General features: G+C 38.5%; 1 protein-coding gene across 6 annotated transcripts in view; it reads left to right on the top strand.

The window, feature by feature from the left end:
* NR1H4 (nuclear receptor subfamily 1 group H member 4) overlaps nucleotides 1-27120 on the top strand; it is a 76626-nt gene that overhangs the window by 18647 nt on the left and 30859 nt on the right. For 2 of the 6 annotated variants that reach the window (XM_060656641.3, XM_060656642.3), the window contains exons 1-2: nucleotides 8153-8291; nucleotides 15511-15876. The exons of 1 other annotated variant lie outside the window; for it this stretch is intronic. In XM_060656641.3, the coding sequence (XP_060512624.1) occupies nucleotides 8183-8291; nucleotides 15511-15876 (475 nt within the window). In that variant the 5' untranslated portion in view covers nucleotides 8153-8182. Of the gene's footprint in view, nucleotides 1-8151; nucleotides 8292-15510; nucleotides 15877-27120 lie in introns of those variants that run through there. 3 more of the 6 variants (XM_060656643.3, XM_060656644.3, XM_060656645.3) reach the window with 2 other exon arrangements.

Genomic DNA, 27120 nt, shown 5'->3' on the forward strand with positions numbered 1-27120 from the left:
ACTCTACATTAAAGTATGGACCATGGACTCTGATAGTGAAAATGCAAACATTTATAATTCCACAAAATGCAATATTTGAAGGCATGACATCCTTGCCTATTTGTTTGCAGACAACCTTGAACAATATTAATTAATAGCTTATGCTATTACCCAGTAGTCATTAGCATCTTAGTGTGTAATGGTTTAGCAGGTCATTTCCAAGGAGAGGTCATTATTTGTATTACCTGTTTACATATCTACCTGTACCATACAGTATAAGAGCATTTAAGGGCAGTGACCATATTTTACTAATCCTAGTATGCACTTGCTAAATAAGAACCAACTAATAAATAATAAAAGGGAAGGAGAAAAGAGGTTTAGGGAGAAAAAGAGATATTTATCAGTAACTCTCAGAGAGACCAAAGGCAGCAGTAATTATTTATGAAATGCCAGTTCTGGGACATAAGTGCTGTATCTTATTGCTTCCATTTGGCGTTTCTTCATCCTATGGATGCATTCAAAGACAACGGTGCCTAGTTCCATGTCCATTTACATGACCATTTACTTCTGTTCTACCCTTTTATGAGTCCTGAAAACAACCTGCATAGACATCTTTATAATTTTTGTCTTACTAATCAGAACTCACAGGATAGTTAAAACTGTACATGTATATCATAGACTAAGGAAAATTCCACTTAAGATTATTTTTTCACTTCACTGAAATTTTATGATTGCATGGTAGGATCTCTGAGAAAGCACATTATTAGATTGAAGGCTCACCTCATCAGCCATGAGGTGAAAAAGATGTGAGCAGATAGAGAAAAATTTGTGAAGGTGCTGTCACGTTAGAAGCATCTGGAAATGATTGCTTGAGGAAGCACTGTAACTCATGCTTTCAGTGTTGCTTTTCCTCCAGCTCTCCTTTGCTAGACCACATTCTTAATTTGTTTCCTAACACAGTCATTTAAGATTTCTGAGAATACATAGTATAAGACACATAAGCCACCAGCACAGCTGTTATTCCTGACTGGAGCAGTTTCCTCAAATCTTCATCTGGTCTTCTCTCCTGGTAAATTAATATCCAGTGTGGCCATTGGGACATGCTTTCCTTTTCTCCATTAAGTTCTAGAGCTGGCCCTAAGCATTTTTATCACATCTCTTTCCTCCTGGGAGCTCAGTCTCACTCCACACAACATATCTGAGCTAAAGGTACACCAAAGCGGTGGCTGGAGACTTTCATTTTAATTTCCTTATTCCTCCTCCCGTCTTCTTTTGTCTCCTGATGAGCCTGTTGGATTCTTTGGGCTTCCCATCCTGAGCTTAGGATTCAGAGCACCAGGGAAAAGACTATGGCCCATGGATGAGTAACCCACAGTGCCTAACTCACCACTCCTGGATTTTGAGATATGCTAGAGACTCGGAAGTATTAACCCATGGACTCAACTAGCTGGAGAGTGAAACTCTTTTCCAATGGTCTGTGTAATGAAAACCAGCTATCATGTTGTTACAACAAAGGAAAGTGAGGTTAATTGTATAGCATATGGATAGCTATCATTTCTTCCACCCAAATATTGAGTACCAACTATATACCAGGCATTGGAATAAAGCAGGGAAAAAGACAGGCAAGATCCTAGTGGAGGGTAGACTCACAATAAGCATACAAATAAATAAATAAACAAAATAACATGAGGTAGTGGTAAGTGCTATGAAAACAATAAAACAGGGTGATATCACAGTAACCGGAAGGATGGGACTGCTCTAACTGGTGTGGCCAAGGGAAGCTTCTGAGGAGTTGACAATTGAGCTGAGACTGAAAGACAAGAAGCCAAGGAGAACATTCTAGGCAGAGGAAATAGTAAATGCAAAAGCCCAACGTCTGCAATGGACTTTAAGGCCTTGTCTTTTCATTTTTATTTAGGGTCATTGAAAGAGTCTAGACAACTGGTTTTGGACCCTGCATCCCCATTAACCAACATGAGTAAAAGGAGATGATTAGATGGGGAATTCTAGAACCACTGTCTAGTTTTAACATCTGAATCCACAAGTTGCTATAGTTGTGCTAGAAAGTGGTGACCTGGACTCAGTGGCACTTATCTGGCACATGACGTGACTTCTAAGGTGGCCTTGGGCATGGTCCTCCTTCCTGCAGGTTACTATAAAGGCCATAATGAAATCCCAATGTTAAGACAGTGGGAAGGTGCTGGTAAGATTATATAGCAAATACTGATAAGTACTCACTAATGGGCACCGGTGACACTAATTACCTCTGCAGTGAGAACTTTCAGCCTCTTCTAGAGATGGCTATGGACCCCTTACTCTCTGAAGCTTTGGGTAAGGTGATGGGAGCGCATCTCCTCATGTATAAATGGTTACCCTGAAGACAGGAGCCTGAAGCAAGGACTTGCGCACAGGCAGTTTATGTGAGAGGTGATCCTGGGTTGTAGAAATCAAAGACTGGAGTCATGAAACGGGGACAGAGGAAAACCAACATGAGATGAGTTATGAGGGTCCCTGTTGTGGACAAGGGGATCTTGATTCCCCTGAGAGTAGCACAGAGGATTGTCCTCTGAGGAACCAGGGACTGGGGCAGTTACTAACAGGGTCACCCCTGGGGGCATGAACTCCCTGGCACTTGTGGGTTGTGCCTTTATTACTCCCAGTGGAATCAGGCCAAGTGGTCTCCCTCCTATGGTGTTGGAGAAGTTCTGAGCAGAAAGCAAAAAGATATGCAGCATGATCCTTAAATGACAGACTAAGTATGAGGTGAGTCTGAGCTCATGTGTGATCACTTGCTGTGGCTACAGCTGAAATGAGGGGTGGGCTTCAGGATGTGACACCGCCACCAGAGGGGTCTGCCATACAGTATTAATGTGATTTTTCTGCTAAATCAGTTTAAATATTCAAAGGAAGGCTAAGATTTGGAGGGGGGATGGGGCAGATTTGCTCTATAGATTCTGTTTTCTTAAACTGGTTCTTGCAGAAAAGAAGGAAAGAAGCTGGGACAGAATGGAATTGTAGAGATGAGACTGGAATCACTTTCTGAGGTCGTTTAATTTATTCTGCTACCACACATCCCTGACAAATCCAGATGGGAATCTAGCTCATTGGTAACTCAATCCACATATAGGACTCAGAATGGAAGGACATGGTGACCTAAAAGAGATAAGTCTCCTTTCCTTTGGGACATCCTATAAGCCAGGAAACTTGGTCAAAGATTAATTTAGTGGGTTGAGAAAGGCTTCTCTGATGAATGAAGAAGGCAGGATCTTTATGCAATTAGTGCACAATAAAAGGTAATCATGACAAAGTCCACAGCTTCCCACAGTTTGACATGGTGAATAGGTATGTTAAATAAAACCTATGTATTCTTTTACCAAACTGTGCCTTAAGAACTCAAAAAATCACAAAATTTCAGATGAATAAAAAAGCATTCTAACAATAGGACAGCATAAGCAAGAGAAGGTACTGTCTTATGCTCCAACATCTAATGTTCTTAGTGCAGTGAATTCTGGTTCTTTTGGCTCAGTGATATTGGGAAAAGTTCACTGATTGTGAGTGGAAATAAGCAATGAAATTTAAAGAAATAAAGTCTAAGAGGCAATTGAGACACTCTGAAGTTTAGTTTTCTCCCTTGTAAATGGGGATAATAATGACACATTACAGCTTGTTGGGAGAATTGAATGGCTGTGTTGAAAGTGTTTTTGTAAATCTGAAGGCATCACACAACATAATTAATCCAGAGTTTTCAAGGTAGTTGTTACTATTTAAATTGTTGAAATGATAAACACCACCCTACTCATTAAGGGAAGGAAGTGCTATTTATCTTAACATTGTTGAATGCAAAGAATCTTCAAGGAGCCAACAAAACCCAACAGCATGGAAATAAATTTCCAGGTGCCCTAAGGAAGGAAACACTTGTTCTGTCTCATCTTGGTATTATGGCTTTGCTAACAATAGCTATGGAATCTGTGTTTTTATGTTAATTTTTATATTTGTATCTAATAGTCTTTCCAAAGCCCTATTTTGAATGAGGATCAGCAAGTGGCAGGAGGCATATCCCAAATAATTCCTTTCCTTTAGCTATTTGTCATTACTTTGTGCTTCCCTCAGCTGTTTATGTCCATTTTCTCTGGGTAGTTTTATTTTTTTATTAAAAAAAATTTTTTTAATGATTACTTACTTTTGAGAGAGAGATACAGAGTGTGTGCAGGGGAGGTACAGAGAGAGAGGGAGACACAGAATCCAAAGCAGGCTCCAGGCTCTGAGCTGGCAGCATAGAGCTAGACACAGGGCTTGAACTCATGAACTGAGAGATCATGTCCTAAGCCGAAGTCAGATGCTTAACTGACTGAGCCACCCAGGTGCTCCTGGGTAGTTCTATTTTTATTAAAAGATATTCATTTTAGAATCTTATTCTTGCTTATGTCTTTTGCTTAAATTAAAAGAATCTTTCAGGTGTTACAGAGTCAGTCAGATGTTTTAAAATACAATTAAAGGTCTTAAGATGCAGTTTTGTGGAATATTTCTGACATTTCACTTCAGGTTTTTTTTTTTTTTTTTTTTTTTTTTTTAATCTCACTGAGTTCAACTAAAGTGAATGTAGTTCTGATGTGATGGTTAAATTGAAGCTGAAAGTTTACAGAAGATGAAAAGATACCATTGGCTCAGACAAATCGGGAGCTTTGTTTTAGTGTAATGTAAATATTGTGTCACTACTGTTTCTTACCCATATCTTTTCTGCAGATTTATGCAATATCTAAGTTTTTACTAATTCACTATGGCTTTGGATTTTGCACTCCCAGGAATCTCAGATCTGGTAACCCTTGTTGGTGGAGTTTAGAAATGGAAGATGGTAAAGAAGTATTGACAGGGACTTTCCTTATTACAAAATAGAGTAGACAAAACAGCGCTTCTTCTGATAGGGCTGAATAGTTTGGAGAAGGCATGCAGTGGGATGAAGAATTACAAAGTGGCTAACTGGTGGTTGACTCCATTGCCATCCAGGGCCTTGCGCTCAACCTTGTAGGCTAAGAAACAAATCTCAAGGGCAATCAGAATAACCAAGCTGAGAAAGGTTGAATATAAAATCAGACTGAAAATTTTACACTTACAGGGATAAAAAGAATTGTGCTAATGGTAACAGCTACTATTTCTTGAGTGCTTTCTATATGTCAGATATCATACTTATTCTATATTAGTTAGCAAGCTTCCTGCATTCAAGTCCATCTCTGTCATTTACTGGTATGTGGTCCTTTAACTTTATGCAAGTGACTTGCTTTATTTAATCAAGTTCTCAGAAGAATGCCTGGCACATCACAAGTACTCTGTAACTATTTGCCATTAGTATTAATTCTTTTATTTTTTTATTAAAAATTTTAAAAATGTTTTATTTATTTTTGAGAGAAAGAGAGAGAGAGACAGCACGAGTATGGCAGAGGCAGAGAGAGAGGGAGACACAGAATCCGAAGCAGGCTCCAGGCTCTGAGCTGTCAGCACAGAGCCCGATGCGGGGCTCCAATCCATGAACCATGAGATCATGAACTGAGCCCAAGTTGGACGTTTATCCGACTGAACCACCCAGGTGCCCCACCATTAATATTAATTCTTACAACACTCCTATGAGGTGTATACCATTACTATTCTCCTTTACTGGTGAGAAAATGGAGATTTAAAAAGTTCAATAATCTGCTTAAAGTTCCATAGGTAGTTAAGTGGAAACCAAAATATAATCAAGACAAGGAATTAGAATTGGATGGTTAAGGATCCAGGCTAAGAGAACACTCACATTCGCCTTCTCAGGGGAGGTCTTTCCAATGAGATTACATCACCCAGAGTCTATTGGTCAAGTCTCCTCTAAAGGATAGTTCTCAGAAAACCTGGGACTACCTAATTTCAAGGCTTCGTAGCTCATTCTCCGACTTACCAGGAAGGATGTATCATTCACATTGTTCCCAAGTACCTTATGCAATAGGACCAATAGAACTTTCTGTGATGGTGAAATGTTCTAGATCTACGTTGTCCAATGCGGTTGCTACTGTCCACATATTAACACCTAAAATAAGACGAGCGTAACTGAGGAATTGATTCTAATTTAATTTAATTAATTTTAATTTAAGTAGCCATATATGACTAGTGGTTACTATTTCAGTGCACAGAACAGCAGGGGAATAATGTGTTTTTAGAAAAAAAATAACATGAGGCAGTTGGTCATCACTGAGAAAGAAGCAAAGGGATCCAACCAGCCTTATTATGAGAATATTGTGTGTGAATGTCACTCAGCAACAACTGTTTCCCCGATCAGCTAAATTGTCCTACTCATTTCCTTGTTAGTATAGCAGTTTCTGAGGGCAAGAAGCCCATTTGTTTGACCAGTTAAAAAGTCAGTAGAGAATTATTAAAATTGAAAAGTCAGAGATAATTTGTCCTGGTTAAATCCTTTGGGTAGCTCTTCCACCCAGGATCCTCTCAAGGCAAGGATAGTTCTGGGGTTGTGAGGAGAGGAGAATGAAATCAGAAGTAGACTGAGGAGTGAGAATAGCTTTGCAAATGGTAAGTGATTTGGCAAGCTGAACTGAAACATACCCATGCATTATCACTCTTTTCCCCTTTCTTGGCAACTGGGGCAAGTGTGCCTCAGTTTTTCAACCACGGGGTTTTGAGTCAGAAGACCTGGGGTAAAGTTCTAACTTCATCCCTCACTAACTGCATGACTTTAGATAAATCACTCAATGTCACTGCCTTGTAGAGTCTGTAAAATAGGGTAGAAGATAGTGGGCCTCAGATATAATACCTTCCTCAGAGGATGTGAGAAGGATCAAATGAGGTAATGCATGTGGAACCACTTTGTAAACACGTGAAAGCTGTTGAAATGTCTTGGCAATGATGACTGCATTTGTACAGATCACTATTGCCTTTGAAACAGCTTTCATATTTATTGCGTTTTTATCTTCACAACAAGTCTATGAGGGAAGTAGGGCAGGAATTATTATCTATGTTTTACCATCTGTTGATGTAGACATATGAGGCCCAGAGAAGCTGAGAGACTGGCCTAAGGTTATACAGGGTGTCTGATTGCATTAAATGTGAGCTTAACCCTAGTCCTACCAATTCCTATTCTAGAGCCCTCTCTTCCAAAAAATAAGCAACAGTCACAAGCTTGATATCCACCAGTTGTGCTGTAGAAACTATTTCTACTCAGTAAGCAAGCCACCCTACAACCTGAGTCCAAAGATGAAGAATCATAACATCAATGTAATGTATCCACCCACTGTGCTAAGCATTTCATCAATATTATCTTCTTTAATCCTCATACTAACTCTATGAGATTTTATGGTTATAAGTCCCACTTTATAGATGAGGAAATGGAGGCAGAAAATGGTTCAGGAATTGGTCCATGGTCCACGGAGCTAGTGAGTACCAAGGGAGTCTGGATGTATTAGTTTGCTAAGGATGCTTTAATGAAGTCCCAGACTGGGTGGATTAAACAACAGAAATGGATTGTTTCACTATTCCTGAAGCTAAAAGTCCAAAATCAAGGTGTTGGCAGGGTTGATTCTTTCTGGAGGCTGAGGGAAGGGTATGTTCCTGGTTTCTCTCCTTGGCTTGTAGATCCCTGTGTCTCTTCATACTGTCTCTGTGTCTAAATTTCCCATTTATATAAGGACACCAGTTATATGGGATAAGGGATCACCTTCATGATTGCATTTTAACTTGATTGCCTCTATAAAAACCCTCTCTCCAAATAATGTCACATGATGAGGTTAGGACTTCAACATACCAATTTGGTGGGGGGTGGGACACAATTCCACCAATAACACTGGATATAAACCCAGATCAATTGGTCTTATACTGTTAAGCATTATGCTTTATTGTTTCCTGACATCATAAAATTAAATTATTCTGTAGTCTTTTGATAGGAACAAATGTCAAGACCTAGAGCATGTCAATTGATCCCAAATCCACTTTTAGGGCCACTGACCAGAAATCTATTCTACATATTAAGTTCTGAAACTGGAAAGTACTCCCCAAAATTAAGCTAAGAGACTGGTTTCCAGTTTACTAGGCAACTTGGCATCGAGGACTTTTCTCATAAACATTTACAAATATTCTGCTCTGTAATGAAGTTAATCAGTAAACCATACAACCTCTGGCCTCTGTCACTCCTTACCTGGTCTCATTTTCAGTTGCTGTGAATAAGCTAAGAATGGTAATGCAGTTTCAGGGGTTAGAATATCCAATTCAAAGTAGTCCTCGCCATAGCCACACATCATCAAGATTTGTCATGGAAATGATGAGCATGAAGCCTGATAAAGGTAGGATACTGTTCACAATTGCTCTTGGTCAAATTTACACAACTGGGCTGAGCAAGTGTGGGGGCTTTTGTTTGAGATTTTAGCAACAGATCTATGTCAAAGATGTCTCAGTCAGAGCCAGAAGACTGGGTGAGAAGTTGGGGTGGGGTGATTTTTTAGGATTCGAGGCAGGTGAATATCTCATTGAGATAAAATCTAAGTATTTTTTCCTAAGATTCTTCATTGAATATTATGTAAAATGAGCAAGATTTTTTCAAGTTAAACACTAGACAGTTCTAACAATAATGCCTGTAGACACTTGAAAAAACACTTTGAAGTGCATTATTTAATGCAGTGTTTTAAAAATGGCATGTCTTAGACCCCAGTGGATCATGAAGTCTATTTGGGGCTTATAACCAGTATTAAAAATTAGACTAGACTAGACTAGAATAGAATAGGAGTAGAATAGAATAGAAATGTCAGAGTGTACTTCAAGAAGTAGGGGTAAGTGTTATTTCATAGAAATTTTGTTTCAATTAGTTCTACATATGTTTATGTGTATACAGGGGTCATGATATAAGATGTATTTCAAACTATTGTTGTGGTGAGAAAAATAAAAAGAGATTGAGAAACATCGATGTACTGAACTAGTTTCACAGCTGATTTCTCCCAAGTCTGTGGAAAATTAGATGAGTAAAGAGTTCAGCTTTAGGCCTAGGCTGTTTGTTTTCTCTGAAGCAAAGCACAGATTATAATTAAAACATAGACTGATAATGTAATATTGTCTATTTTAATATTCTTCTCAAAACAGACTCTTACCTTTTAAATTTTCAGTTAAAAGAGAAACTCTAATCATTTTTACAATAATTATAATTTTGAGCCTATTTCTGATTGTAGACATGGCAGCATAACATTTTATTTAAATATGATGTTCAAAAGTGACTGGCATTGTACTTAGGAAGTTAGTTGAAAGGCAGGAGAAGCAAATTTTCCACTATTTCCATTTAAGAGACATTTATTAGGCGTACTGTGTCAGGCTGTGTGTAAGGTGCCAGGAATGAAAAAAAAAAAAAAAAAAAAAGAGGAGAGGAATATAACCTAATATATTCCCCAAAGAGTTCACTGGCTAACCACACAATAAAAAATGTATTGAAGGGTGCCTGGGTTGCTCAGTCAGTTAAATGTCTGACTATAGCTCAGGTCATGATCTCATGGTTCATGAGTTTGAGCCCCACATCAGGCTCCGGGCCGTGGAGCCTGCTTTGGATTCTGTGTCTCCCTCTGTCTCTCTCTGCCCCTCCCCTGCTCGCTCTCTCTCTCTCTCTCTCTCTCTCTTTCTCAGAAAATGAATAAAACATTAAAAAATTTTAAAAAATGTATTGAATGTTTATGCTATATCCAGCACTATGCAGTTTATGTTCTTTGCCTTAGCTTACCTGTACTACAACCTCTCACCCAGGTTGTTTATTCCACATTATAAAGGAAGGAAGAGAAGCTTAAAAAAGTTCAATGTCTTTCCCAAATTCATACATCTAGCAAATTGCAGGTGAATTGAATCCAGATTTGTGCATGCAGAAGGGCCCTGGTAAACCTGTATGTCACTAAACTTCAAGTTTAGCGTGGAAGATAAGCCTGTAAACAAGTCAAACAATAGTCCATGCTTCTAAGCGCTGCAATAGAAGTGTGTACAGACAGTAGGTGAGATTAATTCTAGGGGAGATTAATCGAGGGGAGCTAGGACAGGCCTCACAGAGGAGGTGGTCAGCTGGCAAGCCAGGGAAAGGCACCAACATCACAAAGGCCAGGAATGGCAGACAGCTTACAAATGAAGCCATATCATCTAAGTTAAGAAACATTGGATTAGGAAATAAAGGAAGGCATAGAAGGCAATTTTTCCATGCGTGAAACATTTTAACAAGCAGTCATGAAATGTTTACTATGGTCAAGAGTAAAATAGTGCCAGGAGTAAAATAATGGATATAATGTGAACGCTTTCCAGGCTCTTCAGAAACAAACTGAGATCATGGCAAAGTGCCATCATTATTACATGAACCTGATTCTCCCATTTGGGTACCCAAGGATTCAATCACACACTCCTTGGAGAGGTATGGTCTAATATGGTAGGCACTAGGCACATGTGGCCACAAATTTTTAAATTTCAATTATTTAAAATTAAATACAACTTCAAACTCAGTTTCTCAATATCACTAGCCACATTCTCATATGGTTAGTGGCTACCATATTGGTAGGTATAAAACATTTCCATCATCTCACAAAATTCGGTCAGATTCTACTCCTTTAGAAAAACTATTAAATGCTAAAGACTCTACCCAAAAGAGTTTTGCTTTCCTTTTGCAGGGGATTTCAGACTCCCCTGATGTCTATTCATGTGTTGTCATTTAAAAGCTCTTTCTAAACTCTCAGGGAACATTCCCTGTCATAAAGGAATCCAAATTGTCCCTCTCCTTGTTAGACTGATTCCAGAAAAGCACTGATAAATCCAAATATATGTGTTATATACATACATATACGCATATATATGTACATACAAATACATATATATGTATGTATGTATGTATAATACACACACACATACATATATATATTCCCTTTAAATTGTATTAAAGTAGAAATAAATGCACCTTTTTAGAAAGCATATTTTAAAGTTGACTTACCTCTCTGCCCCTTCCACATCTGATGTGAAAAGTCCTATCACAAAGTTCTGGTATTCATTTACTTGTTTTTGTCCCTTGACATCTCTCCACACACAAACACATGCACAGAGAAGGGATGGGCCTTTTGTGTCTGTATTATCTCTATCTTGTTCACTGTTGTATCCTCAGAGTCTAGCACAGTTCCTGTCAAATAACAAGTGTTCAGTATATATTTATAAATGAAAGAAGTATCCTATAACTTATGTTATTAAAACAGACTAAGTGTTAATAATTACTAATTAACTATCAGTCAACTATCATTAAAATCAGGATTTTGCTAGGTTCTTTTAGAAGCAAACATGTCTTTTTATGGCATTCAACATATCAAAACATTTTCTCAAGTACTTTATTTTATATTCAGAATTACCCATGAGATAGCAAGGTTGGGTGTTAATAGTCCCAGAAAAAAATGAAAAAGAAAAATGTTAGGCAGTTGTTTGAAGCCTGTCAGTGAGTTCATGATGGAAGCTGTTCTAATCTCACTATTTTGGGTTATGTTGATCACGCTGGGTTTTTTACTATAAGTTGCCTGCATACTGATTGTTTCTCCTCTGTCAAGATTTGGTGGGGACACTGAAATACTAGAAGTGGATGTGCTTTGAGAATAGAAACATTATTTAATAATATGATGTGCTGTTCTCATATTCTTACATTTCATTGTTTTCATGTAATATTTTCAATGTCTTTGTGAAAACTTTCCATTTTACTTGAAATGATTCCAAAGACATTTGACACTGATTCCATGTTCTGACTTTACTTGGGAGTATATTGTGTCTATTGATTACAAGAATATTAGTTTTATTGAAACAGTGCTCAGAGATCTTGCAATTGTCACGTGAGGAGAAAAAAACTACACATTTCCTTGGATTTTGTAAAATCCAGATTCTATCATTAATTGGTTGTTTGACCTCAGGCAAATTGCTCAACCTTGCTGGACCTACAGAAAGAGAGGGGCTGGGTCTGGGGACAGGTAATTGACTTGGGGTAAGATCAGTTGGAGGACAAAATCTAGGAATAAGTGTAAGTGAAACTAATGCTTTTAATGCTTCTCAGTTCTTTTCAAACCTATTCATTCTACAAATTTTAGTCATATTTGGTTATGAAATAGATCAGGATTTTGCTTATATTTTATCTTTTCTTTTTGCTGTGATAATATCATATTTTCATACTCTTCCATTTTGTGGTAATAAGACAAAGCACCACTGCCGAAACTTTTTGTCTGTCAGATATACTGATTCAATGCTAGTTTTATATGGAGAAGTCAGGCATAAAAGACAGGAAGTTAATTTTTGCCCAGATAGTGTATACTTTGTGCTTCAGCAATCTTTTTCTGAGTCAATGCAGAAACCATTCTTTTTAACAAACTTTTGTTATGCATATATTCCCCACTGCCATTGTAGAAGATCCCTGAATTCTTATGCCTATAGGCTATTAGTCATATACTTATGGAGATTTTAGATATAAAGAACTATAAGGTCATCCAACATGAAGTCTTTTCTTTACAGATGAGCAAAGGGCAGCCCAGAGAGGATAGGTAAGTACCATGTAACTAGATTCAGGATGCCCAGGAGCAGAATGCCAGGGAAGACTTCCCAAGAGAAGCTTATACCGAAAAATAAATTTAGAGATAAGCGGAGAATAGTGAGATGAAGCTCTGTGAGCGGATGGCTGTGTTGCAGAAGTTTCCAGGCTCAGGAAAGAGTCGTGTGGGGGCGGGGGGCAGGGGGAAAGGGTAGGGGTGAGGAGAAGGGAGGTCCTGAGTCTGGAAGCAGCAATACATTCAAGGAATAGAGAAGTCAAAACATGAGAAATGGCTGGAAAATAAAAGGTAGGATCATGCAGAGCCTTGCACACCTGGTTGCAGCTTACTTGCAAGCAGAGGCATTGAAGGGACTAACCAAGGGAAGTCCAAAGGGAGGAAGAGAAAACTGTTTACTATCATGCTTTAAAGCATCACACATCTGAAATTATCCGAGACAAGTGATGCTTTGAAGTCAGACTACCAAAGTTCAAATCTTAGCTATTCGGGTAGGTAGGAGTAAAGTTGCCTAACTTCTTTGTGCCCCAGGCTACTCCTTTGTAAATAAGGATAATGATGTTACTCACCTCCTAAGATTTTGTGAGAGAGAGATGAAAATACACAAGTGCCTGGCATTAGGAGGGAAGCTCTAAGAGTTTTCTGACAGGAGTAGTTGTAGCAGTAATAACAACACATCTACAATCATTTTTTGAGCACCGCACAAAATATTCCACATGTATAGATACATAGATCCACAGTCCCTAACCAACAATTTTAAATTCCAAATGCTCTAAAAACCAAATGTTTTATCCAAAGTTTGACACAAACTTCTTTGGTGGCAAAACCTGACCTGAACGGATGTGAGGATATTTATGGCATTTTTTTATTCCTTAGTAAGAATATGTGTACATTTCACTCTGGAAAAGAGTGTTGTGTTTGATTCTGAGTTCTGTCCCAGACCACGCTGGGAAAAATAGCACTATATTCTGTTCCAAAACACAAACAATTCTGAATTCCAAAACACATATGACAGCAAGAGTTTCCGGTGAAGAACTGTGAATCTGTATTATGTCATTCATTCCTCAGCAAAACCCTTGATAGAGATATTTTCATCTCAGGCTTGCTGCTATCAAAACTGGGGTTCATCAGTGCCTGAGAGTCCCGCTCTTCATAGGAGATGGAGTTGGAATTTCAGTCTAGGATTGCCTGACTATGCTTTGAAGAATCAGACACATTTGTACACTCTCATATCTTATTTGTGTTTATTAAATTTTTTAGTGCTTTGCATAGTTTAAATGTTTTTATTTTCTAAAGAGTCATAGTTTATGCTTCTAGGAAATAGAAGCAGTTTCACAACCTGATAGTTTTCTAATACCTAGAGGTTTTATAGATAAAAGTCTCATTTTGTAATAATGGTGGTAGGAATAATGATTATTATTAATAATAATTTAATGGCAACTATAACTTATCAGGCACTCCTTGTGTGCCCAACATTTAGCAAAGTGCTTGGCCTGCATTATCTTGTTTAATTCTTACATCAAACTAATGAGATAGGTATTATTCCCTATTTTATGAAGAGAAATTTGATCCTTAAAGACATTAAATAAATTGCCAACATGCACACAGAAAATAAGTAACAGGACTGGTATTTGAACCATAGTCAATTCCAGGCACTGCATTGTTTTCTTTTCTTTTTTTTTTAAAGCCCCTCCTTTTTTTAAAATAATGATTAAAATACAAATATACTTGGCAAAAGTACAAACAGTGTAAATACTATGCAACCTCCTATCCCAAAGAACAAGTCAACAATCTCACTTTCCAGTCCCCATCATCCAGTTTCTTTTGTATCATACAGAAATCTGCCTTGTACACACACACATACACCACACACATTATTTTTTCAATACCCACATAAATCTATGCATTATTCTGTAGCTTAATTTTTTCAAATAGTAGCACATCACAGAAACCTTTCTTTATCAATACATATAGATCTAAATTATTGTTTACATATTTACATAGTATTTCAGTGCATCACATCGTGTAATTCATTAAACCAGACTCCTATTGGTGGCTATTTAAATTGTTTCTGATTATAGTTCTTACAGATGTTCCTGCAAATGGACATCTTTACAGAAACATTTCACCCAGATGCAAACCTATCTCTAAAATAAATTTCCTTGGGGTGCCTGGGTGGTTCAGTCAGCTGAGCATCTGACTCTTGATTTCAGCTTAGGTCATAATCCCAGGGTTGTGGGATCAAGCCCCGCATCTTAAGCCCCTGCTTAAGATTCTCTCTCTCTCTCTCTGGTCCTCTCCCCCACTTGCATGCTGTCTCCCTCAATGAAATGAAATGAAATGAAATGAAATGAAATGAAATGAAATGAAATAATAAAATAAAAAATTCCTTGCAGTCTAATTGCTGGGTTAAAAGAGTATGAGAGTTTTAGATGCTGAAAGATATTGAAAAATTACCCTCCAAGAATGTTTGCTTTTCTAAGAGTGTGTTCTGTCGAGCATTTTTAACCTTTACTCATTTGAGGATGAACATGATCATATTTTATATTGCAGTTTATATATTGGACTAACCAAGGGAAGTCCAAAGGGAGGAAGAGAAAACTGTTTACTATCATGGTTTAAAGCATCACACATCTGAAATTATCCGAGAATTATTTAAATTTAAATTTAAATTTAATTATTGGTAAGGGTGAATGCATTTTTGTATGCTTATAAAAACACTTTGTATTTCTAAAAACGGGCAGTCCATTTATATTCTCTATCTTTTCTTTCCATGAGGCTGTTGAATTTTTCTTATTGGTTTCAAGTGCTCTTTACATATTAATGATATGAGTCTTCTGTCTGTCTTTTATGTTGTGGAAATTGTTCTGAGCTTGTAATTTGTCATTAAGTCCTTTTTACGGTGTTTTTCGGCTGTAAAAAAGTTGTTAATATTTATATAGTTAAATTTTTGTCTCTTCTTAATTCCAGTTTTGTTACTCTTGTTCAGGTGTACTAACAGAACAAGCAGCAGGTCCTTTGGGACAGAATCTAGAAGTGGAACCATACTCACAATACAACAATGTTCCATTTCCCCAAGTTCAACCACAGATTTCCTCATCGTCCTATTATTCCAACCTGGGTTTCTACCCCCAGCAGCCTGAAGAGTGGTATTCTCCTGGAATATATGAACTCAGGCGAATGCCAGCTGAGACTCTTTACCAGGGAGAGATTGAGGTAGCAGAGATTCCTGTAACAAAAAAGGCTCGAATGGGTACAACAACGGGGAGAATAAAAGGGGATGAATTATGTGTTGTTTGTGGAGACAGAGCATCTGGATACCATTATAATGCGCTGACCTGTGAGGGGTGCAAAGGTAAGCTTCTTTGGTTGGTCATTTTCTCCTTGTTCAAGTTTTACTGTGTTGGTTGTTGAGATATCTCAGACTGGATTCTTCCCTTTTTCCAGATAAGTTCCCATTTTCTCCTCCTCTGCTCCTACCTGTTACAGATTTCTAGGAAAAGCCTTTTTAGAGCATTTAGCTTATATATAAACAAACTATTTCCTATTTATAACCTTACACATGGTTAAAAAGAATTTATGGATTGTGGGTTTTATAGGGGTGGGAGGTTGTTATTTTTTATTTTAATTTTTTTAATGTTTATTTTTGAGAGAAAAAGAGAGAGACAGAGTGTGAGTGGGGGAGGGGCAGAGAAAGAGGGAGACACAGAATCCAAAGCAGGCTCCAGGCTCTGAGCTGTCAGCACAGAGCCCCATGTGGGGCTCGAACCCACGAATCATGAGATCATGACCTGAGCCGAAGTCGGACACTTAACTGACTGAGCCACCCAGAGCCTTAGGTTGTTTTCTTTTCCTTTTCTTAAAATTAAGATCAAGGAGAATAATACTTTATTATATAATGTATTTGTTATACCTCAGTAGTAAACTTATTAGTTCTCATGCTCATTCCCATTTTATAGATGAAGAAAGTGCAGCACAAGAAGTTAATCAACTTACTCAAGTCTTCACAGCTAATTAGAGGTGGAGCTTCAAAAGCATAGCTTATGAATCTAACTCCAGAGCATTTGCTATTAACCACTTGGCTACCATGTCTTTTAATCCTTGCCTACTAAATGATCATTCTACTCTTTGAGCTATTTGGTCAAGGCTAGTATTGACTAATTCAGTGGCCAAAGTATTGGTATTGTCTAGGCCAAGGAAATAGACTCCTGAAGTCAGTAACCTGGGTCGGCTCAACTCCTTACAGATGAGCACTTAGAGAAACCTGGTCCTCCTGAGAAGAATCTGGGGCATCCAGGGTAACTGGAGTGAAACCAGTGTGCCTAGGACAACCCTAAAAAACACCGACTTTAAAAGCAGGCAGGGGAAGAGAATCCCCTAAAGGGTATAGAAGAAAGCCAGAGATGGGGGGGGGGGCTACCAGGAAAGTGCAGGGTCATAGGACAGAAGGGGACAGAAAAGTGGTCAAAAAAGAAGTTGTCCTTGGGCAAGTTCAGGAAGGAAAAGCTGGAGCTGGATGTAGATATAATTTTTAAGAGCAAAAAAAAAGCAGAGCTTTTTCATTGATTTTGACTTGAGACTTTGCCCCAGTGGTACGAGCAAAAGGACAAGAGTGCAAGGGAGGAGATGAGATGGGGCCAGGATGAGCCCGTGTGCTACATTAGGGTATGCAATTTTTTTTTTCTGTAAAGAGAGAGTAAATATTTTAGCGGTCTTTCTTGCGATTACTCAACTCTGCAAACACAGCCACATAAAGAAGGGGCATAGCCATGGCTTTATTTAACTTACAAAAATAGGTAAGGAAATTAAAAAAAAACAGGCAGCATGCCGAATTTGGCTCATAGGCCTAGCTGTAGTTTTCTGACCTTGTTCTGGACCAATGACTCTTGAGGGTGAGTATCAGCCTATTAACTAGAAGCTATATAGTGAGAGAGCACAAGAGTCAGGGCATGTATACAGGAAACATAAACTCATTTTGTGTAGCTGGATTGAATTCAGTTTCAAGCCCTTGTGGAGCCTTTATTTCATTTAATTTAGGATTATTCTTCTCACCCTCACCCCCACCAAAAAAAAACTCTCACATTTCTCTGGGGTTTTGTCTAAATTCTGTGATTATCCAGGGTCAGGGAGGTATTGGGCACTGCAGGTGGGACTCTGGTCTCCAGTGTTGTTAACACAGTCCAGCATCTGCTGGGTGTTGTTCTAGCTGGTCTGCGGTGATCAGTGGGAAAAGTCTCTGAGGCTCCATCCCGGGGTCTTGAGTACACTCCTCCTTCCTGTCTGGCCTGCCTGCTGTCCTGCAACTCAGGTGGGGTGGGTTCCCGATGCTCCTGCAGTGTCGTGCTGGAAGACCTGACTGCTCAGAGAAAACATGAAGCCATTTCATCTGCTCCCCTGCCACCCAGTGTGCAGGCAACACCTGGTGCCTCTCCGGGCTGTCTCCGGGGAAGGGTGCAAGAATTTTTCTGTTCTAGAACTCCTGAATGACATGGAGTTTCTATAATCTTTCAATACAAGCATCCCAGGATGCAGTCTGGGCGTGAAGAGGGGAAGGACAGAACTCAGGGCTTTTCACATATCTAATATATGTCTTGACTCTTTTTTTTAAATTTCTTCTTTCTTAATTTACCCTTCCCAACTTGGGGAAATTTAGTGTCTGGGATCTGAAGGCTCAGATTGTGGTGACTAAAAACCAATAATGAGCTCCTTTGTGCTCTGTATATGTTCTCCTGAGGAAACAAATGAAAATGATCCTGGCTTAGTGGATAGGTAGGAGGTTCACAGCATAGGGTAGAGTATAAGGGGAAGAAGCAGGAGCCTATGCCAGGAAGGCCTAACAGCTTGGCCAACCCAGTCCCCTCACCTGGCACCCCTTGCTTGTCTGTGCTTACAAGATACAAAGTCAGTTTTACTCTTTAACTTTCCATCAAAGAGAGTGTGTGAACTTTGGGGGTTCACAGGCATGCATTGAATCTAGACTCTGTAATTCTTGGCTGAGTATGCAAGTTACTTAATATATCGGTCAGAGTTCGGTGAAATAAAACAGAAACCAAAACTTCAAGCAGTAAGGAATGAATGCAGAAGAAGTTGGAAGGGCAGAGGAGCAGGTTCTATGCTGAGTCTCCAAGAGGATGCTTAGTGCACACACTGTAGAACCGGCCTGCCCGGGCCATTGCTAGAGTCAACAAGATGGGGAAACAGGAAGCTAACACAGAACTGTTGGTTCCAGAAAGACACCACCTTAGCTGCCATCTTGGGACCAGCAAGCTGCCTCCACCATAATCACTGGCTCTAGAGACATGGCGTGCCAGCTAAATCTGTACATGTGCATGATGAAGGCCCTGTGTCTTGCTTTTCAACATCCTCTAAGCTAGCAGCTGGAACCCAATATTGCTGCACAATTCCACAATCCTACTTGCCAGCAGAAACAACAGTCTTATAAGGGCATGTGTCTGGAAGAGCTTAAATCATATGCACAATGTTAGCTGCAAGGGAGTCTGGGAAAGATTGTGTCCAATGTCTTGCCTTTATGATAGAGAATGTATGATAGATTAGAAGTAGGTACAGTGGATATCCAGCTAGCCAATCCTTAGTTTATGGACTATTTTGCTTCTCTGAGCCTCCAATATGCAAAGAATGATAATATCAATTTAACAGGGTCTTTGTAGAATTCAGTTAAATTTTTATATTTTATAAGATTTTTTAAAGTTTATTTATTTTTGAGAGAGAGAGAGGGAGAGCAGGGGAGGGGCAGAGAGAGAGGGAGACAGAATCCCAAGCAGGCACTGTGCTCGAGTCCCACACAGAGCCTGATGTGGTACTCGAACTCACGGAATTGTGAGATCATGACCTGAGCTGAAATCAAAAGTCAGATATTTAAGTGAGTGAGCTACCCAACACCCCAGATTTTTATATTTTAAAGATCCTGGGAGCTCTCTTCCTTTAAGACTTCACTGCAGATCTGTCAGACTTGTGATACTCACACACACACACACACACACACAAACACACACGAGAAAATTTTTAAAAACTTAAAAACAAAGCAAAGATCATGGTTAACATCCTGATTTCATTGGTCTCTATATCTGTTTCTGTTAGAAATATTTTAATTTTAATGTATGCTTTATTGTAGATATTTATGGCATCAATGAGAGTCATTGCAATACATTTTTAAAAGTATAATTGCAAGAACACAAGTATAACGCATTGACAATGACTGCCATTTGCTCAGCACTAGATTAAATCAAGAGCTTTCTTTTCCCCCAGTTATCAGTGGAACATACGAAAATGTGCTAATGTCTGGGGATGAATTTTGATTCAAACTTCAAGCCTCAACTAACAAAACTGATCTGCATCTGACTGGAAATTTCAAATGACCGCATTTTTAAATAGGTCACTGTCAGTCACATTCATCTCCAGGCCAGGAGTCTGCACCTACCAATGAGAGATTGAAAGAAATCTTAAAAGGCATTTTATGAGTAAATGGGTAACCTGTTGTCCTTTCGAACACATTCTGACTTAGTTCTGAAGTTGTAGAAAAGACTCAATAGTTACAGAAACTATTCTGGTATGTAGAATAGATGCAGAGTGTTTGCAGTGGGCACTTTGTTTATGGGTCAGGGCTGAGGTGCCCTGATTCACACACAAACCTCCTGAAATCCTATTTGACTTTGGGGTCTGATTTTATGAGATCTGATAATAACCCTAATGAACTCTATAGGTCAAACTAGAATGTGATGCAAGGGGGTGGGGCTTATGCTATTTTACTGCGTTGGAAGCCTTTTGTAATAAGTGTTCTAAAAATCACCTGGGCGGCTCAGTCGGTTGAGCATCTGACTCTTGATTTCGGCTCAGGCCATGATCTCATGGTTCATGAGTTTGAGTCCTGGGTCAGGCTCTGTGCTGACAGCATGGAGTCTGCTTGGGATTCTCTCTCTGCCTCTCCCCCACTCTCGCTCTCTCTCAAAATAAATAAATAAAACTTTTTAAAAAATCACAAGAGTGGGATTCTGACAGCAGATGACCTGGATATCATCCGACCCTTCCCCCATGGCTGATTCTCTTCCCAGCTGTTCCAAGTTACTGAATATGTCTGGGCTTCAGACTTCTCACTTATAAAGTGAGGATAATAATAAAGAGGAGGAGGAGGAGGAAGACCTTGAGAGGAGGATGATGGTGATGCTGCTCATAGATAAGATATATTAAATGATTATTATGTGCAGGCTTTATCTGGAGGCTTTGCATGTACAAACTCATTTAATCTTTGGGACATCCCTTTGAGGTAGGCACCTAGAGGCTGGTGGGAAGATTGAAGAAGATAATGTGTGTAAAGCAATTAACATAGTACTTGTCTATGGTGAACCCTCTGTAAATGTCCACTCTTATTATTATTATCATTGAGTTGTTGTGAAGAAAAAAAAATGAGGCATTGTTTTTGAAATATCTAGCTCAATACCTGGCACACTTGAGTGCTCAGTAAGCCTTAGTTATTGCTGCTTTATTGGTGAATTCTTACAATTTTATTATTGTTATTCTATTCATCTGGCCTCCCAAATTTTGATCATACACTATCTTCAAAACTATCTCTCCTCCTATTAATTAATTAGTTAAGTCTCCAGCTCCTGAGAGTTTGAATTCATTAATTCAATTCTTTATTCAGCAACCATATGCCAGGCACTATTCTTTTTTAATTTTTTTTAATGTTTATTTATTTTTGGGAGAGAGAGAGAGAGACAGAGAGTGAGTGGGAGAGGAGCAGAGAGAGGGGGACACAGAACCCAAAGCAGGGTCCAGGCTCTGAGCTGTCAACACAGAGCATGATGTGGGGCTCGAATCCACGAACCGTGAGATCATGACCTGAGCAGACGTTGGACGCTTAACTGACTGAGCATCCAGGTGCCCCTGCCAGGCACTATTCTAAGCATAGGAGATGCAATGGTGAACAAAACAGACAAAATTCCAGTTCTCTTCATCACCATTTTAAAGCAAAGCAAGGAAACAGTTTATGTAAAATAGACAAAAAGAGAAAACAGTAAGAAAGAAAAAAAAAGATTAAAAAATATAAAAGCAACGAAATAGTATCAAAAAGAACATCCTTAAATAGTAATATGATGATTTCCAGTGGGCAAAAATGGAAATTTCAAATAAATATATAGCAATGATGCAAGACAAACCTAAGACAAAAATTACATTTAAACAAGGAAAAGTGTTTAAACTAAATACATAAGCAATATGTAAATATGAAAGTAGGACTAAAAAAACCCTCTAGTTGGCATAAGCCTTCAACTCCTGGAGTTTGCCTACCTTGGAGTCTATATGGCTCTTAAAGATGGTAAAAGCAAGCTAACGCAGAGCATTGTTACCCCTCCCTTCATTTTCCCAATAAAAGCGCTGACCTCCACCTCTATCATCTTTGAGATGATCAAGTATAACCCTTTCAATGAGGGGTTGAAAAAAACTCTATGTGACAGTTATCTCTTTTTTTAGAGAGGGACTTTACCTTTTGTTTTATTAAGTAAATGTAGAAAGATAGCTACCTATCTTTTCTCCTCCTGGGATGGGAAAGAAAAGCAAAAAGAGAGAGAGAGAGAGAGAGAGAGAGAGAGAGAGAGAGGAATCAAAGCAGCAAAAACAAAACAAAAAACAAACCCAAAAAACAAAAAAACAGACCCCAAAAAACAACAGGAGCAAGAACAAAGCATACTTGGGAATCACTCAATAAATTATCCTTTCATATTAACATTGCTAAAATTATTGAAAAAATATACATTAATGGGCTCAAACAAATTGGGGAAAATAATGACTTTGTTTCTGTTATGGCATTCTGTTATAGACTGTTTATTTCATTTATCTTTATAATGGCTCCAGTAGATGGTATTATCATTTCCTTTTTGCGAATAAAGATACCAACACTCAGAGACTTGTCCAGGCCTCACAGCTATAAAAGATTGGGGTAGAATGGGTAGTCAAATCTCCAGGACTCCTGAGCTATACTTTGCCCTCTGTGCTGTCCTTCCTTGTATCCTTTTGTCAGTGACTTTCTGAAGACATTCAACACTAAAGCATATGCAAGGAAAATGAGTGTTTCAAAAGTTGGTTCTGTGTTTAAGGAAAAAACACACCAACAAAGAGAAAACCAAATGAAATCTAGATGATGGTGAATCTAAACCCATTGGTCATTTGACAGAATGATCTCCTGGTGTTCTCCACCAATATACTTTCCCAAAGCACTCACAACTATGAATCATTGAACAACACTCACTTGTGTACAAAATAGACCATCCTCTTTTTAAAAAATGTTTATTTATTTTTGAGAGAGAGAGACAGAGAGTGAGTGGGGGAGGAGCAGAATCCTACAGAATCCAAAGTAGGCTCCAGGCTCCAAGCCGTCAGCACAGAGCCCAACGTGGGCTCGAACCCACAAGCTGTGAAATCCATGACCTGAGCCGAAGTCAGATGCCCAACTGACTGAGCCACCCAGGCACCCCAAAATAGACCATCCTCTGAGTAACTAAGTAGGGTTGTTAGCCCCTTGCACACATAGAAATGACAATCACTAGTCATATCACTTTTAAAAAATAATGAAGCATCTAAGTGTCTTCATTTCTAATTGTGATATACAAGAGCATTAAAATATATAATTTAAGAAGGGCCTTTGTGGAAGCTTGCCTTGCAGTGTCTTACACTTTGACCCTGTACCTTCTATTAATAGGTTAAGGTGAAAGGAGGAATAGACTCAAGAGTTGCCTTCCAGGCAAACTCCCACAAAGGCACTTCTCAAATGACTTTAGAAAGGACAGTCATGTCATTAAGGAATCTCTGAGATTCCCTGTTCACCCCTCTGAGGAAGCTGTTTGTGTTTGTGCAGGCTGCTTTTAGCAATCTGGAGGGAGGATAAGATGTGTGTTGGATAGAATGTTTCAGTCCTTGTCTTCTAGGCCATTCCTCCTGAGCATCGCCCTCCCACTCTGGTTTATATCATTGCTTGAGACTGCGTGCAAATACTACTACCATCCATGGCTTAGATGGATGGCAAACTTTTTGTAAAGGGCCGGATAGTCAATATTTTAGGCTTCATGTGTACTAAGGTCTCTGTCACAATTATTTGACTGTCATTGTAATGTGAAAGCAGACATGCATATAAATGAATGAGCTTGGCTGTGTTCCAATAAAACTTTATTTATGAACACTAAAATTTGTCAAAAATTTTACATACCACAAAATACTTTTCTTTTCTCCAACTGCTAATCATGTAAAAACCATTCTTAGGTTACAGCACATGCAGAAATAAGCAAGGGGTGGAATTTTCCCTTCATGTTGTGGTTAGCTAACTCCTGGCTTAGTACAGGACTCCTTCTGAATGCTTGTAGGCCATGAGCATCTTGTATCTGAACTTGGAGTTTCCTCCATTACTCCTAATCCTACATTCTTCACCTGTCTTGGGCAATGTTTATTCATAAATTTACTCTGTTTCCTAGCTTTCAGAGATTCATCAACATTTTTGATACACTGAGGGAGTTGTACTCTAACTCTTAGAGACTGCTATTTCATGAACTTTTCTTACTTTGTGGTATTTTTGACTGAAGGGAGTATAGAAGTTTGATGCATGTCCTTTGGCTACTAAGTTGTTTGTAGATTTGACTACTTTGAAAGGATGTTAGGCAACTTCCCCAAGTAATTCAAAGTCAGTCCTTTAAAAAATTTATTTAAGAAAAAAAGTCAGTAGGGATTGTAGTTGGTAAAAGTAAGTGTTGGAAAAGTCAGATGAATTTTTTTTTGCCTGTGTATGGCTCCCCAACAGATTAAAGGGGGAAAAACTTAAAATTACTATTAGCATTAACTAGTCAATAATAATTTTCATCACAAGAAACAACTGGTGTTGGATAGGATGTGGAGAAAACAGAATCTCTTGGACTGTCGGTGGGAATGCAACCTTGTGAAGCCACTATAGAAAACAGTGTGGAGATTCCTCAAAAAGCTAAAAATAGGGGCACCTGGGTGGCTCAGTCAGTTAAGCATCTATCTTTGGCTCAGGTCACGATCTCACAGTTTGTGGGTTCAAGCCCCATGTCAGGCTTTGTGCTGACAGCTCAGAGCCTGGAACCTGCTTCGGATACTGAGCCTCCCTCTCTCTCTGCTCCTCCCCTGCTCACTTTCTGTCTCTCTCTCAAAAATAAGTGAACATTAAAAAAAAATTTTTTTAAGTTAGAAATAGAACTACGCTATGATCCAGTAATCACACTACTAGGTATTTACTCAAAAAAATAAAAAAAAAAACACATTAATTCAAAGGGATACATGCACCCCTGTGTTTATAGTAGCATTATTTACAAAAGCCAAGATAGGGAAGCAGCCCATGTATCGTCCATCAATAGGTGAATGGATAAAGAAGATGTGGTGTATAGATATATATACAATGGAATATTATTTGGCCATAAAAAGAATGAAACCTTGTCATTTACCACAATGTGGATGAAGCTAGAGAGTATAATGCTAAGTGAAATAAGTCAGTCAGAGAAAGACAAATGCCATATGATTTCATTCATATGTGGAATTTAAGAAACAAAAACAAATGATCAAAGGGAAAAAGAGAGAAACCAAGAAACACTCTTAATTATTGAGAACAAACTGAAGGTTATCAGAAGGGAGGGAGTTGGGGCTGGGTGAAATAGGTGATGGGGATTAAGGAGTGCACCTGTCATGCTGAGCACTGGGTGATGTATAGAAGTGTTGACTCATTGTATTCTACACCTGAAACTAATATAACACTGTATGTTAACTAATGAATTAAAAGAAAGCTTAAAAAATAATAATTTTCATCAATTTCATTTCAGAAGTGTGAGGGTTGCTTTTTCAAAAATAATAGTCTGAAACAGCTCCTACTAGGTGATCAGGAGTCTATTATCAAGTTCTAAAAATTTCAGCAAGCAGCTCAAGGAGAAGCACTGAGATCTTTAAGAAATTGTGTGATGGACACCAAAGCTTACCTTTTTATATCGGCTCCCTCCTCTCTAGTTTGTGGCCATTGCATAGTTTCCTAATAATGAATCTGTGGTGGAAAAGACACCTGGGTTGGAGGAGGGGAATAGGGTGTTTTGAACAGTTTTGGATATAGAGAAGAAACCATGGAGCACTTAACACTTGGTGTGGGATTGGGGGAGATTAATGTCTAAAGACCATTTTTAGCAATATGAACTCCTTACTAGAAAGACAGCCTAATGTAGAGGGGTTAAGAACACAGAGTTTGGAACTGAACCTATCAGGGTTCAGATCTAAGTTCCACCATTTATTATCTGTAGAACATTGAGCAAGTGCTTCATCTCTCTGTAACGCAGTCTCCTTAGTTATGAGAGAGAGATAATAATAGAATCTATTTCATAGGATTGTTATGAATAGTAAATGAATCACCATAAGCAAAGTGTTTAGAACACTGCCTGATACAAAGTAAGTTCTATATAAGAGGGTGGAGGAGTCCTTGTTATTCTACAGTGTGCCGAGATAGACCTAAAGCCTGACTCTATTTAAGCCATATTGGATGTAGAGATCACTAGTTATTCAGCTCTGTGCATTTGTTGCTGTGTAAAACGTGTGGGAACCCTCAAAGTTTTAAACAGCCAATATTTTATTGATTTCAAAGTAATGGGTAGCTACTGTCACTAGAGTCTGATGTGTACATGTGCACTGTGTGCACATATGTGTGCACACTTACACATATGTATATAGGAGTTGTGAATAGGCTATGGTATGTGAGTTATATCTGTATAAAGAAGCAGAGAAGCAGAATGTGCAATATTATGCATATTTGAGGGATCCATTTTACTATCCTATAGACATTCTCCAGGAATCCCCCAGCACTACACATTCCTCAGATGGCAATGCCAGGTCTGTCTATTCATCTTTCATTACCAGGAAGCCTCTGTTCCTCAGTGAATTTCCTTTCCATTCATTTTCAAATGACTTTTCTGGGCATTGTTAAATATGCACAAGATAGAGGCAGAGGTATGTGTATGGATGATTTGCATAAGTATAAATATAGTATATGTACCCATATTTAAGTGATATAATGATAGTATTGTGTTGCCACCTAAGAGTGAAAGCTAATTAATTCAGCTATTGAGATGATAATGATTTCTTTCTCAGTTAATACCAGAGTTAAAAAAAAAAAACCTGCAGAATTGTCTTAGCACTGTTCCTTTGATTCATCTTGGAATAAGGAGGTTTATTTCTGTTAACTATTGAGCTATCAGTATCTATGGTGGTTTTAAATTGAATCATTCCTGGGAAGGGCTGAATATTTGTGGAAGACTGACTCAGGTCGACTAATACGGTCATTGAGTTCAATTATTTGGTACCAGGAAATACATTTTTCCTTCCTTCCTTCCTTCCTTCCTTCCTTCCTTCCTTCCCTTGCCTAGAGTCTCTTTTAAAATACATGCTTTGGTATTTGCACTCCCAATATCAATGTTGATCTGAAGCACAAAATCTTTTTTTAGACTTTGTGTGGTTGGATTTGACATTTAGGAAAATGGTAAGATCTTTCCTACTGAAAGTTACACCAGCTGACAATTTCACAAGCAAGTCTATGACTTTTTTTTAACCT

The sequence above is a fragment of the Panthera onca genome, chromosome B4 (assembly GCF_046562875.1).
Source record: "Panthera onca isolate mPanOnc1 chromosome B4, mPanOnc1 haplotype 2, whole genome shotgun sequence".
Classification (NCBI taxonomy): Eukaryota; Metazoa; Chordata; class Mammalia; order Carnivora; family Felidae; genus Panthera; species Panthera onca.